The following is a 17,163-nucleotide window of genomic DNA, read 5'->3' as shown; positions in this document are numbered from 1 at the left end:
TACCAGAACTGAATTAATACTAGTTTGTTTAATTATTGTCTACTTATCTGATTTAAAGTTAGAATTTATTAAAAAGATACAAATCAATGCCATGTGATACACAAAAGGTATACTATATAAATAAAAATATATATATAAATTTAGTCAAGCTGGCTTTGATATCATTGTTAAACAAGTATAATATTAAGCAGGCGATACAAGATTTTCAAACCTGTGGACAATACAGGACTTATTTTGTTGAAATCGATTTATTGAATTTTACAAATTTGATTGTTTATTATCGAGGAAATTGATTGGTCATTGTTTTCGAATTGAATTGAACAAGTTGATACAAAAAAGGGTAGACACTCAATTAATAAATTTGTCAGATTTGATAAATCAACAACATCATTTATAATTTCAAGAAAAAACATAAAAAAGGGAAGAAAACAAAGAAACCTGTAACATACTGTGGGTAGCGTCTAGTTGTACTGCAAGGGCTAACTATGTTATGTTATTGGTTAATTTATCAGTTCAACTTGACTGTTCCGTGCAATGAACAACAATATTTTTTCATGATTAAACAAATATCTTTTTATATATATTCTTGCGGTCTGATTCGTGTCAACCAATCACGGGCAGCCATTATGAAATGGGGTACAAATGCCGTAATTAATGTTTTTGTGGTGAAATCTTCATAAATACAATACTGGATTTTTCAAGGAATTCTTTTTTTTTAGTCAAATCTTTAATATGTTTTAGATACTGCTTAATTTTTGCCATTTTGCGACATTTTAACGACGTTTTACTTGTAAATTCTGTTTAAGTAAGGTTGCTACTTTGAAGGTTTGACCGTGAAAAGTCCACTTTGTTCTCCATCGGATAGCAACGAAGGAGAACATTCTGACCGCAAGAATACATGATAGCAGCCTCACAAAGGTTCCTTTAGAAGTTATTTTACTCACCCAAAACGCCTATACTTTTTACGGTGTATGTGGCTTATCAGCACCCTCGTTGATAAAATTACACAGGGCAGGATAAAAGTTTTTTGTTGCTTCTGAAAAAAGGGACTCTAATGAAAGCACTATTTTGTGCAGTTCTAGCTTGATAGCTGTAGTACAAGTGAGAGTAGTTTTACGACTATTAACTTATAAAATGCAAGAATTTAAAAATAAGTATTTAGCTCCCTAGCTACATCATTAAAGCTATTACGACAAGCCAGACCATCGGGAAGGGAAGACCGACAAAATGCAAGCAGTTTTAGTCATGGCCATATACACGGAATGTTCTGTTCTTGATTGACTTTAAATTGTGATGCATTTATAAATTGCGGCCTTTGGATCAACGCCATAAACCGTTCTGAGTTTAATTTCATATAAAATATAAGTAATCCTTCTACTTACTGTTAACAAGTTTCGAAACAACTTGGACAAAGAAAAACAAACCTTTTCTTGAAGATAAATTCACGTGGGCTGCAGTGACATTTAAGCATATTAAACGAGACAATATTACAAAGCTTTAAATTAACATAACAAAAGAATCTCGATTAATATTTTTTATGGCAGTCAAATCTTCAGAGACAACAAAGAAACCGAGACAAGATAAGTTTTGCTCGATCAGTGTTATTTTTGTCTTGATGGTACCAAACACACAGGTTGTGTTATATCAAACCTAGGTTGGATGTTTGAGCCGAAGTTCCCCCGCGAAGTTGAGAGTAAGAAAAAAACTTCTCCCATGCATAAAACTAGCCATAGTTACCACTAATGCGCCCCGAATTACTAATAACGATTTCAAACATTCAAATTTAGAACGGGATTTAAAATTAAAATGGAAAATGGTGGACGTTTGAAATCTATAAAAACTGCAGTGTTAGAACTTATTATTTTCGTTATTTTCACATTTGGCTAAGGCTCTATCTATAAAGTTAGATCTTGATTAAATATATGTACACTTTAAACGCCTCTAGCCTTCTTGTTGTGTAATTTCACGTAATCATTGCTTTTGATTTTTGGTTAAAATTCGTTCAAAAGACTTACGCATACATTTTTGACTTATCAAATCTCCAAAAATTCTTGTGCTGTAATAACAAATTGTGTCTGAAAGCTATTCTGCTGAAACATTTTCCGCCAAATATGACGAATATGATAGAAATGCAGTACGGAATTGCATAGAGGCTTGTGAATAAGCTTATTGCCCAGGGGAAAATTTTTAAATAAGAAGCCCTGCGACTTGAAGATTTCCGTCATTAGCCTAAAAGATTCTGAAATTTGAAGTAGACTTTAAAACGGAGAACAATGGGGTATATAAACACATCATAAGTATCCTAATTCTCAATTATTATTGCGTAAAATACAACTTGATAAATAAAAAATAATTTTTTTTTTACATATATATAGTATATATTCTAAAACAATAGTTAAAACTTTAACTGGATTTTTTTATAACTGATCTCGAAAATTCCAGGATGCAGGATTGCTATGTATGAACTTCACGATTCGAATATATATAATAACTTCTGAACAATTTCAATTTCAATGAATTATTACTCTGTTAAGTTACCAATAAAATCCTTAAAAATTTCTCTCGTTGAAGATTTTTCGAAACTGCTGATGGTGCATGGTTTCATAACAAATGATCTGAAAAAGAAAGTATATTTAAAATTGAGAAAGAAGAATACAATTTTACCAGAACTGAATTAATACTAGGTTGTTTAATTATTGTCTAATTATCTGATTTAAAGTTAGAATTTATTAAAAAGATACAAATCAATGCCATGTGATACACAAAAGGTATACTATATAAATAAAAATATATATATAAATTTAGTCAAGCTGGCTTTGATATCATTGTTAAACAAGTATAATATTAAGCAGGCGATACAAGATTTTCAAACCTGTGGACAATACAGGACTTATTTTGTTGAAATCGATTTATTGAATTTTACAAATTTGATTGTTTATTATCGAGGAAATTGATTGGTCATTGTTTTCGAATTGAATTGAACAAGTTGATACAAAAAAGGGTAGACACTCATTAATAAATTTGTCAGATTTGATAAATCAACAACATCATTTATAATTTCAAGAAAAAACATAAAAAAGGGAAGAAAACAAAGAAACCTGTAACATACTGTGGGTAGCGTCTAGTTGTACTGCAAGGGCTAACTATGTTATGTTATTGGTTAATTTATCAGTTCAACTTGACTGTTCCGTGCAATGAACAACAATATTTTTTCATGATTCAACAAATATCTTTTTATATATATTCTTGCGGTCGGATTCGTGTCAACCAATCACGGGCAGCCATTATGAAATGGGGTACAAATGCCGTAATTAATGTTTTTGTGGTGAAATCTTCATAAATACAATACTGGATTTTTCAAGGAATTCTTTTTTTTTTAGTCAAATCTTTAATATGTTTTAGATACTGCTTAATTTTTGCCATTTTGCGACATTTTAACGACGTTTTACTTGTAAATTCTGTTTAAGTAAGGTTGCTACTTTGAAGGTTTGACCGTGAAAAGTCCACTTTGTTCTCCATCGGATAGCAACGAAGGAGAACATTCTGACCGCAAGAATACATGATAGCAGCCTCACAAAGGTTCCTTTAGAAGTTATTTTACTCACCCAAAACGCCTATACTTTTTACGGTGTATGTGGCTTATCAGCACCCTCGTTGATAAAATTACACAGGGCAGGATAAAAGTTTTTTGTTGCTTCTGAAAAAAGGGACTCTAATGAAAGCACTATTTTGTGCAGTTCTAGCTTGATAGCTGTAGTACAAGTGAGAGTAGTTTTACGACTATTAACTTATAAAATGCAAGAATTTAAAAATAAGTATTTAGCTCCCTAGCTACATCATTAAAGCTATTACGACAAGCCAGACCATCGGGAAGGGAAGACCAATAAAATGCAAGCAGTTTTAGTCATGGCCATACACGGAATGTTCTGTTCTTGATTGACTTTAAATTGTGATGCATTTATAAATTGCGGCCTTTGGATCAACGCCATAAACCGTTCTGAGTTTAATTTCATATAAAATATAAGTAATCCTTCTACTTACTGTTAACAAGTTTCGAAACAACTTGGACAAAGAAAAACAAACCTTTTCTTGAAGATAAATTCACGTGGGCTGCAGTGACATTTAAGCATATTAAACGAGACAATATTACAAAGCTTTAAATTAACATAACAAAAGAATCTCGATTAATATTTTTTATGGCAGTCAAATCTTCAGAGACAACAAAGAAACCGAGACAAGATAAGTTTTGCTCGATCAGTGTTATTTTTGTCTTGATGGTACCAAACACACAGGTTGTGTTATATCAAACCTAGGTTGGATGTTCGAGCCAAAGTTCCCCCGCGAAGTAAAGAGTGGAAAATTTTTTTGCCATACACAACACAAACACTATATACCCGCGGTCCACTAAATGTGCGCCCCTTCGGTGGGGCGCAACAAACACTATATACCCGCGGTCCACTAAATGTGCGCCCCTTCGGCGGGGCGCAATAAGAGATTTCCGATTCACATTGCGTAAAACATGCTGCAAACACAAACTAAAACGCAAGAATAAATTTTTCGTTGATCGAATTTATGTTTGCCTTCATGTTTGCAGTCTCTCATTCTCGTTCCCAGAGCTCTTTGAGATGAAAACCTCTGAGGTTGAAAATGACAGTCTCTTTCTTGGGCTTGTGTTTGCGCTAGCTTTCGCGGTACAACATATATATAATACGATGGCACTGAAGGGTCAAACTTCTATTCAACTTTTCGGAACTTCTATTCAGTAGTTCCTCAAGTTTCTATTCCGGAAAAATCTTGAACTTCTATTCAAAAAAAATCTCAAACTTCTATTAAAAAAAACCCTCAAACTTTTATTCAAAAACCGTCCCGAACTTCTATTCAAAAAAATTTATAAACTTCTCGTTACCGTTTATTAGCAATTTCTATTTTGTTTTGTTTTCACCACGAGGAAGCCAGTTAAAAACACTATGGAGAATGTGGTTAGGGATATCGTTAAGGAGGAGTTGAAAATGCATGTTACAACCAGCACAACTTCAACCAGCACAACTTCAACCTCTGTTGCAACAACAAAATCAGCTAGGACGGATGGGAGACTGAGTAGTTTGATTCATATCAATCAGAGCTTTTGATGTTTTTAGAAATGAGTTAAGATAACACAGTCAACTTTCAAATTAACGGATGCTTTAATTAATAGTAGTACCATGATCATTATTATTCGCTGTTAGAAAGTTGACTGTCGCAGTTGACTTTTTTTTCTTAGATTTCTTTGTATTTTATAATAAATCTATTATTTAAACCATCTGAACTCTCATGGGATTTCAGAACAAACACAAACGCAGTGCATTTTATTTGTCTTCATAGTAACAATCCTAGTTTAAACATTAGTTTTTACAAAAATGTATTCAATAGTATTGTTCAATTTTACCAAGTAGATAAGTGTACAATTGCAGGTGATGCGTCTTCAGGGGGGATAATCCGTCTTGTTGCATGAAATGTTCAGCGAATTCTTTAAAATCGGTTGATACATCATTCAAGCTACCATCTGCAACACTGGGATAAAACTGATCGATCTCTTCAGGTTCTGTAGGGATTAAACAGTTATTTACTCCATATAAATGTGGCAACTCGTACAATACATCTGGAAGTCCCCTAGGACCGTTATTTCAGCTTTTCGAAATTATATTTACATTCCAATCGTTCCTAACATTATTGATATCTTTCCTCAACAACTCCATACAACAAAATCGGATGCATTCAATTAATGCGGGATCAAAGTTTGTGAACATCTCAAGGTCAACCAGATCTTGAAAAAAAAAAGTTCCCACCAACCAACTGTATCGCGTTGTAGAGTAAACCAAAATGTTTCAATTCTTTGGTTCTCGGTAGATGAGATGATGATAAAGGACTCGGTTCCAACCTCCGCATTATTCAAGGCTCGGAGATAAATATGTATCGCCTCAATCAACGAGTGTTTAGTACCATTATCGGCCTTTATAAATCTTGGTATACCTTTAATTTTTCTCACTGCATCAAGATAAAATTTTGTCACAACTTCCGGTAATTTGTTAGAAGGCCCAACCTCGAGCCGTATAGGTTTTCGCGAAAAACCGTCTATAGCCCCATGAATAGAAAAGCCAAAAGGCTTCAATTTATCATGGCCATCGATATGCCATGGGTGATTTGGGCCTTGAAATACATATTTTCGACGATGTAATCTTCGTTTTTTGCGAAGCTCTACCCCTTCGGCATCTAGGTTCTTAATAATTTTTCTTACATCTTGGTATCGACATATTATTGACTTGGACACCAAGGATGCTCCCATTCCACGATAACCGATGTTGGAATCACTACCATGAATCTCCTTCAGGATTGCCTCCTCAATTTGGTTCTCATCGGAACGTACTCCTTGAAGAGCCCTTCGTCGTTATCCACTGCTCCTTAAGCGTCCTTTTAATGCTGATAAACTGATATTCACACCGTGCTTACTGTGCAACATTCCTCTTATTTCAGGATAAGACAGGTTTACGTCGCAAATAAGCAACAAGAAGCCCTGGGGGCTCTAAGAATTTCCGCTCGCTACCAAAATATTTGATGAAAACCTGCTAATTCGTTGTGTTATTGTGCTAAACATTTGAGGAGGTTTGGTGCATGAACCTCTGAAGATAAATTACACAAGTGACATTATATCTTACAACAAACGCAAACAAAACGAAACGTGTCATAATAAACTCACATTTTAAAATAAATTGCTAACAAAAAATACAGCCTAACATTCATGGTAAGTCTTGCGATTGAAACGTTTATGGTCTTAAACGGCATTTAGTTAACAAAAAATCAAAATTTTGCTGTGACCATCATTTTCAGCATATTTTTTTTATTAACTGTGCCAATTTTTGTCGAAAATAAAGCAGTTTTAATTTTTGGTTAAATTTTGGCCTAAAATGACATTTAGGTGACAAAAATCAAACTTTTGTACCATCATCATTTTCAGCATACTTTATTTGTTAACTGTGCCAGATTTAGCCAAAAATAAAATGGTTTTAATTTTTGGATTAATTTTGGCCTAAAATGGCATTTAGGTGACAAAAATCAAAATTTCGATGTCACCATTATGTTCACCATACTTTTTTTGTTAACTTTGCCAATTTTTGTTGAAAATAAAGTAGTTTTAATTTTTGGACCAATTTTGTCCTAAAATGACATTTAAGGTGGCAAAAAATCAAAATTATTATGTCACCATTATGTTCAGCATACTTTTTTTGTTAACTGTGCCTAATTTTGTTGAAAACAAATACTAATTTTGTCCTGAAACATCATTTAGATGAGTTCCCAGTAGTTGGGGAGCTTGGGTGCGAAGTTTACATCTGTGACGGAGGAACGTGTAATCCCAGGGTTGATTTTTTCTCAAAAAATGCTCCAAAAGAAAAAAAACGACGGTTTTAAAGAATTTCCTACGGCTTCGGGCGCGGAAATTCAATGATGTCCGTAAATTTTGAAGCGAAAAAAGTCGAGCGGAAGTTTCTCTTAACTAGAAAAAATGTGAGCACCAGTTTATATAAAAAATTTGAACAGGAGTTCTGAAAAAAAATCTAAATAAAAGCTTCTAAAAAGTTTGAACAGAAGTTCCAAAAACAGTTGAATAAAAGTTTGGAAAAACAATGAATAGAAGTTCCGAAAAGTGGAATAGAAGTTCCGAAAAGTGGAATTGATGTTTCAGTGCCATTGTAATATAAAAAAAATCTTGCGTTTATTTTAAATAATATTTTCTTTTTTTTGTATTAATATTTTTGACCTAAAAAATCAGCACTTTGTTTTGGATAATTTCGCATTTCTAATAAAATAACACTTTTGGCTTGCCATACTAAACCCTAAAAAAAGTAAAATGGCGGTCGTTTGAGTGAGGTCCGTGCTGGGGTATGTTTATTGTTTTAACGGATTTTTGCCAAAATTCGGTTTTTGAAGTAGATTATTGAGTTTTTAATTCCAGCACTAGATTAACAAGTTACCTCCCAACATACTTATGCATTCAAAAGTAACCTACGCGACCTACGTAACCAGCACGTTCTATTTGTATTTGGGACGATGAAATTCCTAGCTACAAAAAAGTAATCATAAACCATCTCGCATGTCAATTTGTCAATTACACATCACTGCAACAATATATTTTTAATTTATTAACAGGGTCATTTCACAAAGCCTAAAAATTGATTTGCAGCTGTTCTGGTGTAAGCCCACTGTCGAAAAGATGTTTGGTTAGCATCATTTCTAATTACAAAAGTGAGTCGGTCGGATAAAATTTTTTCGGAGAAACTAATTATTTTTTCACTTTTTTCTTTTTGTTTGACTTTATTTTATATTTGTTATTCTTTGAATTCCAGGTTTTAAACAATGAATTTAAATCAAGAAAATAAGATTGGTAAGCAAGCATGTGAGGATAATGCAAAAGATACCATACCATTTAGCAGAAACAATGATGAACCTGCATCTAAAACTAAACATACGTTGACAAATGCAGGTATAAATGTTCATGTATCAAGCTCATTGGATGGAAAAGACACAAATTTAATAAACATGGAAAAAAATAATGATATAGTTCATTCCAATGAAAACATGACATGCGAAATTATAGAAAGTAAACAAATGAATAAAAACTTTAAGAACCAAGTTCTGGACATCTGCAGTGATAGAGTAGAAGCAGCAACAGAGTGCAAAATAGATGAAACATCTAATTTGAAGACACCACAAAAATATTTTGGAGAATATTTTACTGCTCGAACTTATGAAGAATTTCAAACTCTTTTGGAGAATTATTTTGAAAGAACTGGAACTCGTTTTACTGTGTGTAAAAGATCTAAATATTTTGGTCGCAGTAGTAAGTACAATTGTACCTTTGCATGTTATTGTTTAGTAACTGATTCTACTGAAAATTATAATTTCATTATGTAGGTACAGAGTGTGATTTTTCAAATCACAAGGTAACCTGGCACGAGAAAGAAAATCCACTGAATCCTATTGTTAGTTTTGATATGCCATACAATGGTATACCACGCATCAATGTTGGGGATTTCTACTTGCAGTGTCAATTTGGAAGTGATTTTGGTGCTTCAAAGAAGCTGAAGAGGGAGAAACAAGAGAAGTTGGTATAATCCTTTATAACCTTTTAATTTTAAATGCATAATGGATATTTTAAGATCTTTACCTTTTTGATAACTGAGCTATATGTTTTAAGAATAGCTCTGATACGTTGCCTTAATGGTTATATTAATTATTAATACTTTGACAGAACCTTATTTTATAGGATAAAAAAAGCAAAAAACGAAAAAAATTGTATGTTTCAACCGTACGTAGAAAAGTACACTATAAATAAAAAAACAAAGGCACAACTGAAAAAACTCTTGTGTAATTATTTAGCAAGCAAAACGCCTAAACAAAACAAAAAAGTGTCCTAGTTTTACGTAAATATAATATGTATTCTAGGTGGCTGAAAAATGAGACTGTAAACCGCGTATTGCACAACCTAAAAATGTGCGAAATTGTCTACAAGTAAGCTTGTTGGATAACGCAGCCAAATAAAAGTATATTGATATAAATCTTCATATCAAAATTATAAAAAAACTAATTAAAGAAGAATTTGAAATTCTGACTCTTAAGTATAGGTCTGGAAAAATGTTGCCTTTTTTTTAAACAGCAAAATTAAACTTTCCATGCCTAACGGGGCAACACTGTTGTAGCTGTCTCCATTAACTTATACGATAATGACACATAGATACATTTTAATTGTTTATGATTTTAAGAGAGATCAAATTGGAGAAGGAAAGGACATCAAGAGACGCTCGTTAAAAATTCCAACTAAGAAGTGTGGCTGTCCTGCCAAAATGTCAGTAAAACAAGTGGGGACTTTTCCTGAATATAAGGTACGTTATTGATAATAGCTTTCAAGAGGTATCTTCACTATGGGTAACATACAAGTTTTTCCACTGTTCTACAAGTTCTATATGTGGAGGTATAAGTTTTGCTTTTAACATAAATTATAGGTAACAGGAAATACTTCTCAGAGAAAGCATGCAGCATCTAAAAAACTGAGACTTTATTAAGCAAGAAAATGTTAAAACAGAAATTTTGGAAGAGTATCAGAACTGTGTGAACATATATTTTATGGAAATTTACAGGCAGGTTGTTTTTATATTTAGATCCCAATTAATAGTGAGTTTCGTAGAAGAACAGCTGCTGTTAAATTAAGAAAGCAACTGATTCTTGATCCGAGCAGCGTGCACTGTGAGATGTACATACTTGGTAGATTTCCTGATATGTCAGAACACAAAAATCATGGTGTTTTTGAGGCAAGTGCGTTAGAGTGACATCTAACTACATAATATGTTCTTTAAGGGTGAAAAGAGTTTGCAAAAGAAAAATTTACTGAAAAAAATTTGCTAAAAAAACTTTGTGGTTTTACAAAATTAGAAGCTTTTGTTGAAAATTATTTACAGTTCTATAAATTTTTTCCTCCAGTTCAGACTTGTTCTTATGATTTTTGCATTTCGCGACTGTCCTTACTGTTACAGAAACGAATTTTTTTAATTTTTCAAACACTGCAAAAGTTTCTTCTGTAAACACTTTCTTGCTTTTTGTTCTACAGCTTTAGCCGTTAGAACTGTAAGATGGGCTCTTTTTTTTGTCACCATTTTTACTACCAAGACTAGTAAAGCACCGCAGAATACCAGTCTAGTGTGGCGGTACAGTAATTATTAGTTTTTGAGTGTTATACCAGACTACTCTGTTGTAAGTAAAAAAAGGTACAAAAACCTATTATTTTTGCAAGTTAGTCATTTGCATTATTATTTTATGTTCAGTTGGTTTCGCTAGTACCAAGCTGCAATGGTCGTTAGTTATCTTTTAAGTGATCTGGAATTTACCGAAGCTAGATTTGTATTTCGTACAACGAGTTTCAACAGGCTAAATTTTGTTTTAAAAGACAAAATAAATCAAAAATAGTTGTTTTTATTAATTTTTACGTTTCATCTAGGTTTCCTAAAATCAGTGTTTACAAGCTTGAGCTCGTTTTTCTGCTTTCATATTTTTTCTTTCGTCATTTGCTGTGCCAGTTGAAATAATTAATTATTAATAACGTCAGCACTTTTTGGAGAGTTGAAGCCAAATACTCTACCGTAGATGACTACTAAACCAGTAATACGACGTGAAACCTCCTGCCAAAACGGCTGGTTTATATATATTTAAAACAAGATAAACAGCAAAAGTCATTTTTGTTGGCTGAGGCAGAGACTCGAGTTATGGCCATTCTTAGATCTATATAGTCACCTGTATAAGGAACAAACTAAAGACTGGTAAAAACTCATTTGCTTGGCAAACCTTTTTTTCTTGTAGGGTGAAAGTCTCTCTGGACTTGTGCTTGCATTGTTGCACTTCAAATTCCTCCTGTATTTGCAATAAATCAGTGCCGGCTAGTTTATCTCGTAAACTTGACTTAGGAAAACCAAGTATTAAAAGGATATTATAGTGAAGAAAACACACATTGTGTATACTCACAAAATAAAGAAAAAATGTCATTATTTTAAGTTCTCCTAAAAATCACTTCTAAAAATTGCATGTGCCAAATGGTTGATTCATAGCAAATTTGCAAAAATTAACATAAGTATAATACTGCTTGGGACCCAATAAAGAAATCTGTGAAGACTTCAATACAACACATTCTTACTAACATGTTTTAGACTACTTTTAATTTTCTCTTTTTTAAATTTTGTCTTAGGGTCATGAGCATGATAAGGAGATGATAGACAAAGATATCGTGTTAAAAATACAACAGCTTCACATGCAGAATCTTACAATTAGTGCAATCATAAAATCGTGTGAAGACTTCGTTTTAAATCAAATATTTTACAAGCAAAAACCGCCTGAAAGGAAACGTCGAAAATATTTCCCCAAATCTAAAGATATACGAAACATTGTCACACGCATGCGCATTTTATGCCATTGCTCAGAAGAACAGGAAAAGAGAATTTCTGATTTTATTGAACAAGCCAAAGGCGAAAATGAGTACTTGAATGCATGTTTTGATGTCAAATACCAAGATAGTCAAGAAGTTGACGCAGAGTCATCAGATGACGAGTTCTTTGAACCAGATTCCAATGGAAAAAAAAATAAGAGAAAGAAAAAACCCAAGAAACCTGAAAGTAAAAAACAAACATTTTTATTCTGCTGTCAAACACAAAAACAACAGCGTCTGTTGAAGAGATACGGTGGGATAGTATTTGTTGTTCGTGTGGAAAATAAAAGTCGTGCAGCACCTTTTCACATGTACAATATACTTGTCCAAACCAATGTTGACTATCAAACTGTGTGTTCGATGATTGTGAGTAGAGACAATCAAGATGGCGTAAAGGACGGTATGACTTTGTTGAAAGAATGGAACACATACTGGAGCCCAAAATATTTTGTTGTGGATAGCGTTAAAGAGATATACAATGTTGTTGATGATTTATTTCCAGGTTTGATTTTAATTTTCCTTTCCGAGAAAAATGTAATTACACAGTTTAAAAATAGTTCGATTTAAAATTTAATAAAAATATTCATTTTAGAAGCATCGTACTTTTTGAATCCTCAATCTTGCGAAGACAAATGGATGAACTTTTTAAACACACCTTCAAACGAACTAGCTGATCAAGCCGAAGAAGTGATGGCCTTCTTGAGAAATATGGCGTACTCTACCACAGAAGATTCTCTGACAATCGCAGCAGCACTTTTTGAGGGTAGTAGTGCATGGAATAATTCGTCCAAGTTGAGAACATGGTTTCAAACAACGTGGTTGCATATGGCTAAGGTAATGGGAATCTAATGTTTTTATATCAAAACAGTTTTCATTGCAGGCTAGGGTTCACGTGTATCTATTTTTAGAAATGGGTATTTGGTTACCGTCCAGAAGACTTGTTAATTACAAACCATTGGAAGGTGAGTCCAAACGAGTGCGTAAAAAAGTACGAACAAGCATTAGTAGAGGTGACACATACAAAGTATTGGTTGGAAACTGTTATTAAAAGCGTATGTACAAAGATTTCTGAAGATGATTATAAGGAGTAAGTGTTTCTAGTTTCTACTATATTTATAAGAGTTACTTCAACTGCTATAAGTTTAGATTATCTATGTGACCTATCAATTAAAACAAATTTAATGAGGAATATTGCATGTCTGTACCTAAAAAAAGGTTTTTTAACAAAAACTTGAAAGTTTTTGTGAGTTTTGTGTTTCAAATTAGGTATTAAAAATAAAAATGCTACGTAAGAAATAACAATAAAAGAATATAAAATCTTAGATCCTACAAGCTTTTGGTTAAACAATTGTTTTTCTAATTTGCAGCAAACTCAAGTATGAAAATTCATCCTAAAAAACTTGTTTTGTGTTGACTGAACCTTGTCTTCAACAACTAATACCTAAAAAAGTTCACCAGATGGCAATGTGTGTACGAAAATCTATCTATGTTTGCTGGTCCTTGTGTATCCAGATAAATGTAGTTTCGTTAAATTTTTGGCACATGACTCGGTGTCAATATTGTCCAGATAATGTTGTATCACTTGAGTTTATACACTTTTTAGGTACGTCAACAGAAATAAAGAGCTTTATTTGACAAGTAAAGAGTTTTATAGAGATAACCCGATATCAAGTTGTTACCAAGGCGTTCCCATGGCAATATTACCTCATGTCTACGATGTCGGTGTAATTTCTCAACAAAATAAATTTGAAATTTCAGATAATCAGTTAGGTCTCTTTACTGTAAAATATGAACCTGAATTTGTTGACGTTACTGGTGATGAGAGACTGGAAACAACAGCTGATCAACCTGGCAAAGAGTCTGGCACGTCTCCAAAGGCGGATGCTACTATAGATGGCCAGATTGAAGAGTTGAGCAAAGATGTTTTACAATCTGGAGAGTTTACTGTTTCATTTGGTGATTTGTGGAACTATCCGTTTTGCACATGTTCGTACTGGCAAATGTATAAACTGCCGTGCGTTCATATGTTTGCAGTTTTCTGTGAAGTACCTGATTGGAAATATGATATGTTGGCTCCATTATATCGTTTTGCAAATGTACTTCATTTCGATTATTCTTGTGTAGATACAGAAATTGACAATAAAAGTTCTTCTTCTGATGCTTGTTGTCAAACCACAATTCTAAGTCAGTCGGTCGAGATTCAAAAAGATTTGAATGAGGAGAATCTATTTATCCGTCCTCCATCTGTTGACAAAAACTTTCTTCACCAATGCAACGAATTTTTGCTGCATTTTGATAAGTTAGCAATTCTGTTCAAGGATAAAAAACTGTATAAGACGTTACGTCATGAACTCCAGTCTTTAAGAAACGACCTGTTGTCGAATGCGGTTAGTAAGAAAAATCCATTTGAAGTTTTAACTGTGAAACATGATTTGTCAAATGAAATAAAATATTCTTCTTCGCACGTATCTCCTGAATGTGTTACAAAGGTGAAGAAATCTACATACTCTGCGACGCAAATGAAAGTTGCTGCAAATAAAAAGAATGTTACAGTCGTGAAAGTGGCAGAGGGTGATGACGTCAATAGCGTGTTAGACGCACTTGCTCAAGAAAATCCACGCAAAAGTTTTAAGGTATATAGAGAAGACGCCGCTATAGAACTTCTTTCAGAGAATTCAGCCGTAACCAAATTGAAAAGCGAAACACTTACACATCGAATTTCAGAAGTAACTCCAATTCTATCAAAAGTTTCTACTAGATCAGCGGAACGGAATCTAAAACGCACTGTCATTGTTGTTAAGGCTGCGGACAAAGCATCCAAGAAGGAGAGCGCAGGATGTTTGTCAAACGTACCAAGGAAATTACAACCAACGGTGTTGAAAAAAACTACAAAAATGTCTACCAAAAGAACGACGAAAGGAATCGTTAACGAAAAGTCTGAGTGTTCATTCGCAACGTGCGCTTCGTCTATAAATAGGAGTCTCACTGAGGATACTACAGTTAAAAATCCAACTATTGCAAAGGATGTCGGTCCATTACTTGGAGTGTGTACAAGTCCTGTTTCTTCATCAATTGTTAGCAATACGAAATCCCACACTTTCCGCACGCTAGCAGTGATGTTAGATGCTCATTCTTCTATCCCAATAACTTTGGAGAAAAGCAAACCACGTCCTTCGAAAAACTATCCCCGTAGTGTTGTAATTGTAAAATCTAAATCACAATCAGGCCATGTTTCTGATCAACAAGATACAGAGAAACGAAATTTATCACCTAAAAGGAAAAGCGTTTCCGTGACGGATTATTTACCGAATTTTAAGAAAAAATGTCCAGACATATGAGTATATCAAAACTATACTTCAAAATCTTTTGACTTCTCTCATTACAGCATTAAAAAAATAAAATTGCAGTTTATTTTTAATTTTTATTTGAACGTGGTAATAGTTATGTTGTGATGTGTACAATATGTTAATATATTGTTTTTGTTTTTCAAAAATCTGTGAGCCTATGTGCCACGGAAAAGCATTTTGAATATTTTTATGCCTTGTGAATGCAGCGATAAAATTTACGTGTTTATTGCAAAATTTTCTGTATCGTATAAAAAAGGAAAAATACACGCAGTGATCTGGTGTAATTTTGCTAAGTATACAAAAAATTGCTTCATACCCCCAGTGCTAAAGTTTTCGATTTTTTGATAAATTTATACGATACATTAGTGATTTGAGAATTAATTTGCGTAAATCGAGGCAAACTATATATTTCGCGTAAATTTATTTTCGCAAATTTTGAAGTGTCTATTTTCGAGTACCTCACCAAGTATGGTAGCATGTTAAAGTCAGTAACGACTGATGTTACGCAAAGCATAGCAAAATCCTTTCTTCTTTTCATCTTTCGTGCTTTGGTACTGTATTTTAAACAAATTGCATGTTTATTTATTTTTGCGAATAAGATATCAGATTTTGCGCTAGATCGTGTGCGTGTATATTTCAACCTCGTCCCCAAGGGTTTTTGCTAGCGGCTCTGGCATAGGCAACAAAGCCTGGGGACGAGGATGTGTATTTTTTTATTTTTTTTATTTTGTAGGCAGAAGAATTCAGAAATGGCCTAAAATAGGGCTGACTGTGAGATCAATTTTTTGCGATCAAAATGCTCACTGTGATGATAGATTAGCTGCCGTCAATTTTCCGGATTCGTGAAAATGATGGTGAATTCCATTTCAGATTAACATTCATAATTATCGTTGCTTGTTTTTGAGTTTGTTTATGTTGTAAAAATGTACATTTAGGGATCAGCATGGATTTTTCTGAAAATTTATACAGCTTAGCCCCAACTTTCCAGCTGGAACATAGCAGACAGAATCATGGAGAACTATTTTCAAACGGCGGTTGTTTCTGAACATAATTTTTGTTTGCCGACCAACTGACCAACCCAATTTTTATTGCTCAAATAAATTACATCAAATCTCTGCCCTTTTGAATGTATCTGCTTGTAGAAATAAATTGTTTAGGTATCTTAGAAGAAAGAATTATTACAGAAATAATTTTTTGCAAAACTTTATATATTCATTTTAAACCTTAATCTTCAAAGTAAGTTCCGCAAATTTACAATTGGGCCTGTTCTTGGCCACGGGCTTACCTGTCCTTTATATATCGCATTTCGTGTTTCCCTTACAGAAAGACAAACAGACAGACAATTATAAAAGAGACGTTTATTTTAAACAAGAGAAAACATTTTGGAGCAATTAAGGCTGTTCCCAATTTCACCTCTTTCGACACACTGAATCCTTTGTTTACACGCATGAACGTTCTACCCTCTTCTCCTTCTCTACGGCTATGAAATGTCCCGGCCTATGAATGAGGTTTAATGGAAAAGGATTTACATTCTATTTAGTAAGTGTCACTTTTTATATTTGCACAACTCTATCACAAGTGTGTGGAGAATTTCGACGTTAGAAAATCCTGCGGAATCGGCGCCATGTTGTCAACGTCGTGGCTCCCGTAAAAGAGGTGAATTTCTGTAAAAATGATGAATAAATATCCGTAAAAGCGAAACCGCTAGTTCGTCAGGGAGTTTTTACAATTTAAATTCCCTGGCGAAATCCGGTTAAATGTAAACATAACCATAACATAACTGCACACATGCAGAAGTGTTGCACTCGCAAAAGC

At 33.5% G+C, this 17,163-nt stretch overlaps 1 protein-coding gene and 1 long non-coding RNA gene across 5 annotated transcripts; one reads left to right on the top strand and one right to left on the bottom strand.

Moving 5' to 3' along the window:
• Window positions 1-2,298: 2,298 nt before the first annotated feature.
• On the bottom strand, window positions 2,299-4,856 carry LOC130645845 (uncharacterized). Its single transcript, XR_008982748.1, has 2 exons — window positions 4,042-4,856; window positions 2,299-2,615 (listed from the first exon to the last, which is right to left on the bottom strand). It is a non-coding gene; the product is annotated as an uncharacterized LOC130645845 (long non-coding RNA).
• Window positions 4,857-7,827: 2,971 nt separating this feature from the next.
• Window positions 7,828-16,237, top strand: LOC130645843 (uncharacterized). 4 transcript variants are annotated; one of them, XM_057451955.1, is made up of 10 exons: window positions 7,828-7,914; window positions 8,182-8,277; window positions 8,379-8,872; window positions 8,947-9,140; window positions 9,795-9,914; window positions 10,191-10,340; window positions 11,765-12,503; window positions 12,597-12,835; window positions 12,910-13,088; window positions 13,605-16,237. In XM_057451955.1, the coding sequence occupies exons 3-10, from the start codon at window positions 8,389-8,391 to the stop codon at window positions 15,337-15,339; spliced, it is 3,840 nt and encodes a 1,279-aa protein (XP_057307938.1). In that variant the 5' UTR covers window positions 7,828-7,914; window positions 8,182-8,277; window positions 8,379-8,388; the 3' UTR covers window positions 15,340-16,237. The 4 variants fall into 4 exon arrangements, with proteins under 4 accessions (XP_057307938.1, XP_057307935.1, XP_057307937.1 ...); XM_057451952.1 differs by having other exon boundaries at window positions 12,594-12,835; XM_057451954.1 differs by lacking the exon at window positions 8,182-8,277 and having other exon boundaries at window positions 7,857-7,914; window positions 12,594-12,835.
• Window positions 16,238-17,163: the final 926 nt, after the last annotated feature.

The sequence above is a fragment of the Hydractinia symbiolongicarpus genome, chromosome 5, assembly GCF_029227915.1.
Source record: "Hydractinia symbiolongicarpus strain clone_291-10 chromosome 5, HSymV2.1, whole genome shotgun sequence".
Lineage (NCBI taxonomy): Eukaryota > Metazoa > Cnidaria > Hydrozoa > Anthoathecata > Hydractiniidae > Hydractinia > Hydractinia symbiolongicarpus.
This window is presented reverse-complemented; position numbering and strand designations above follow the sequence as displayed.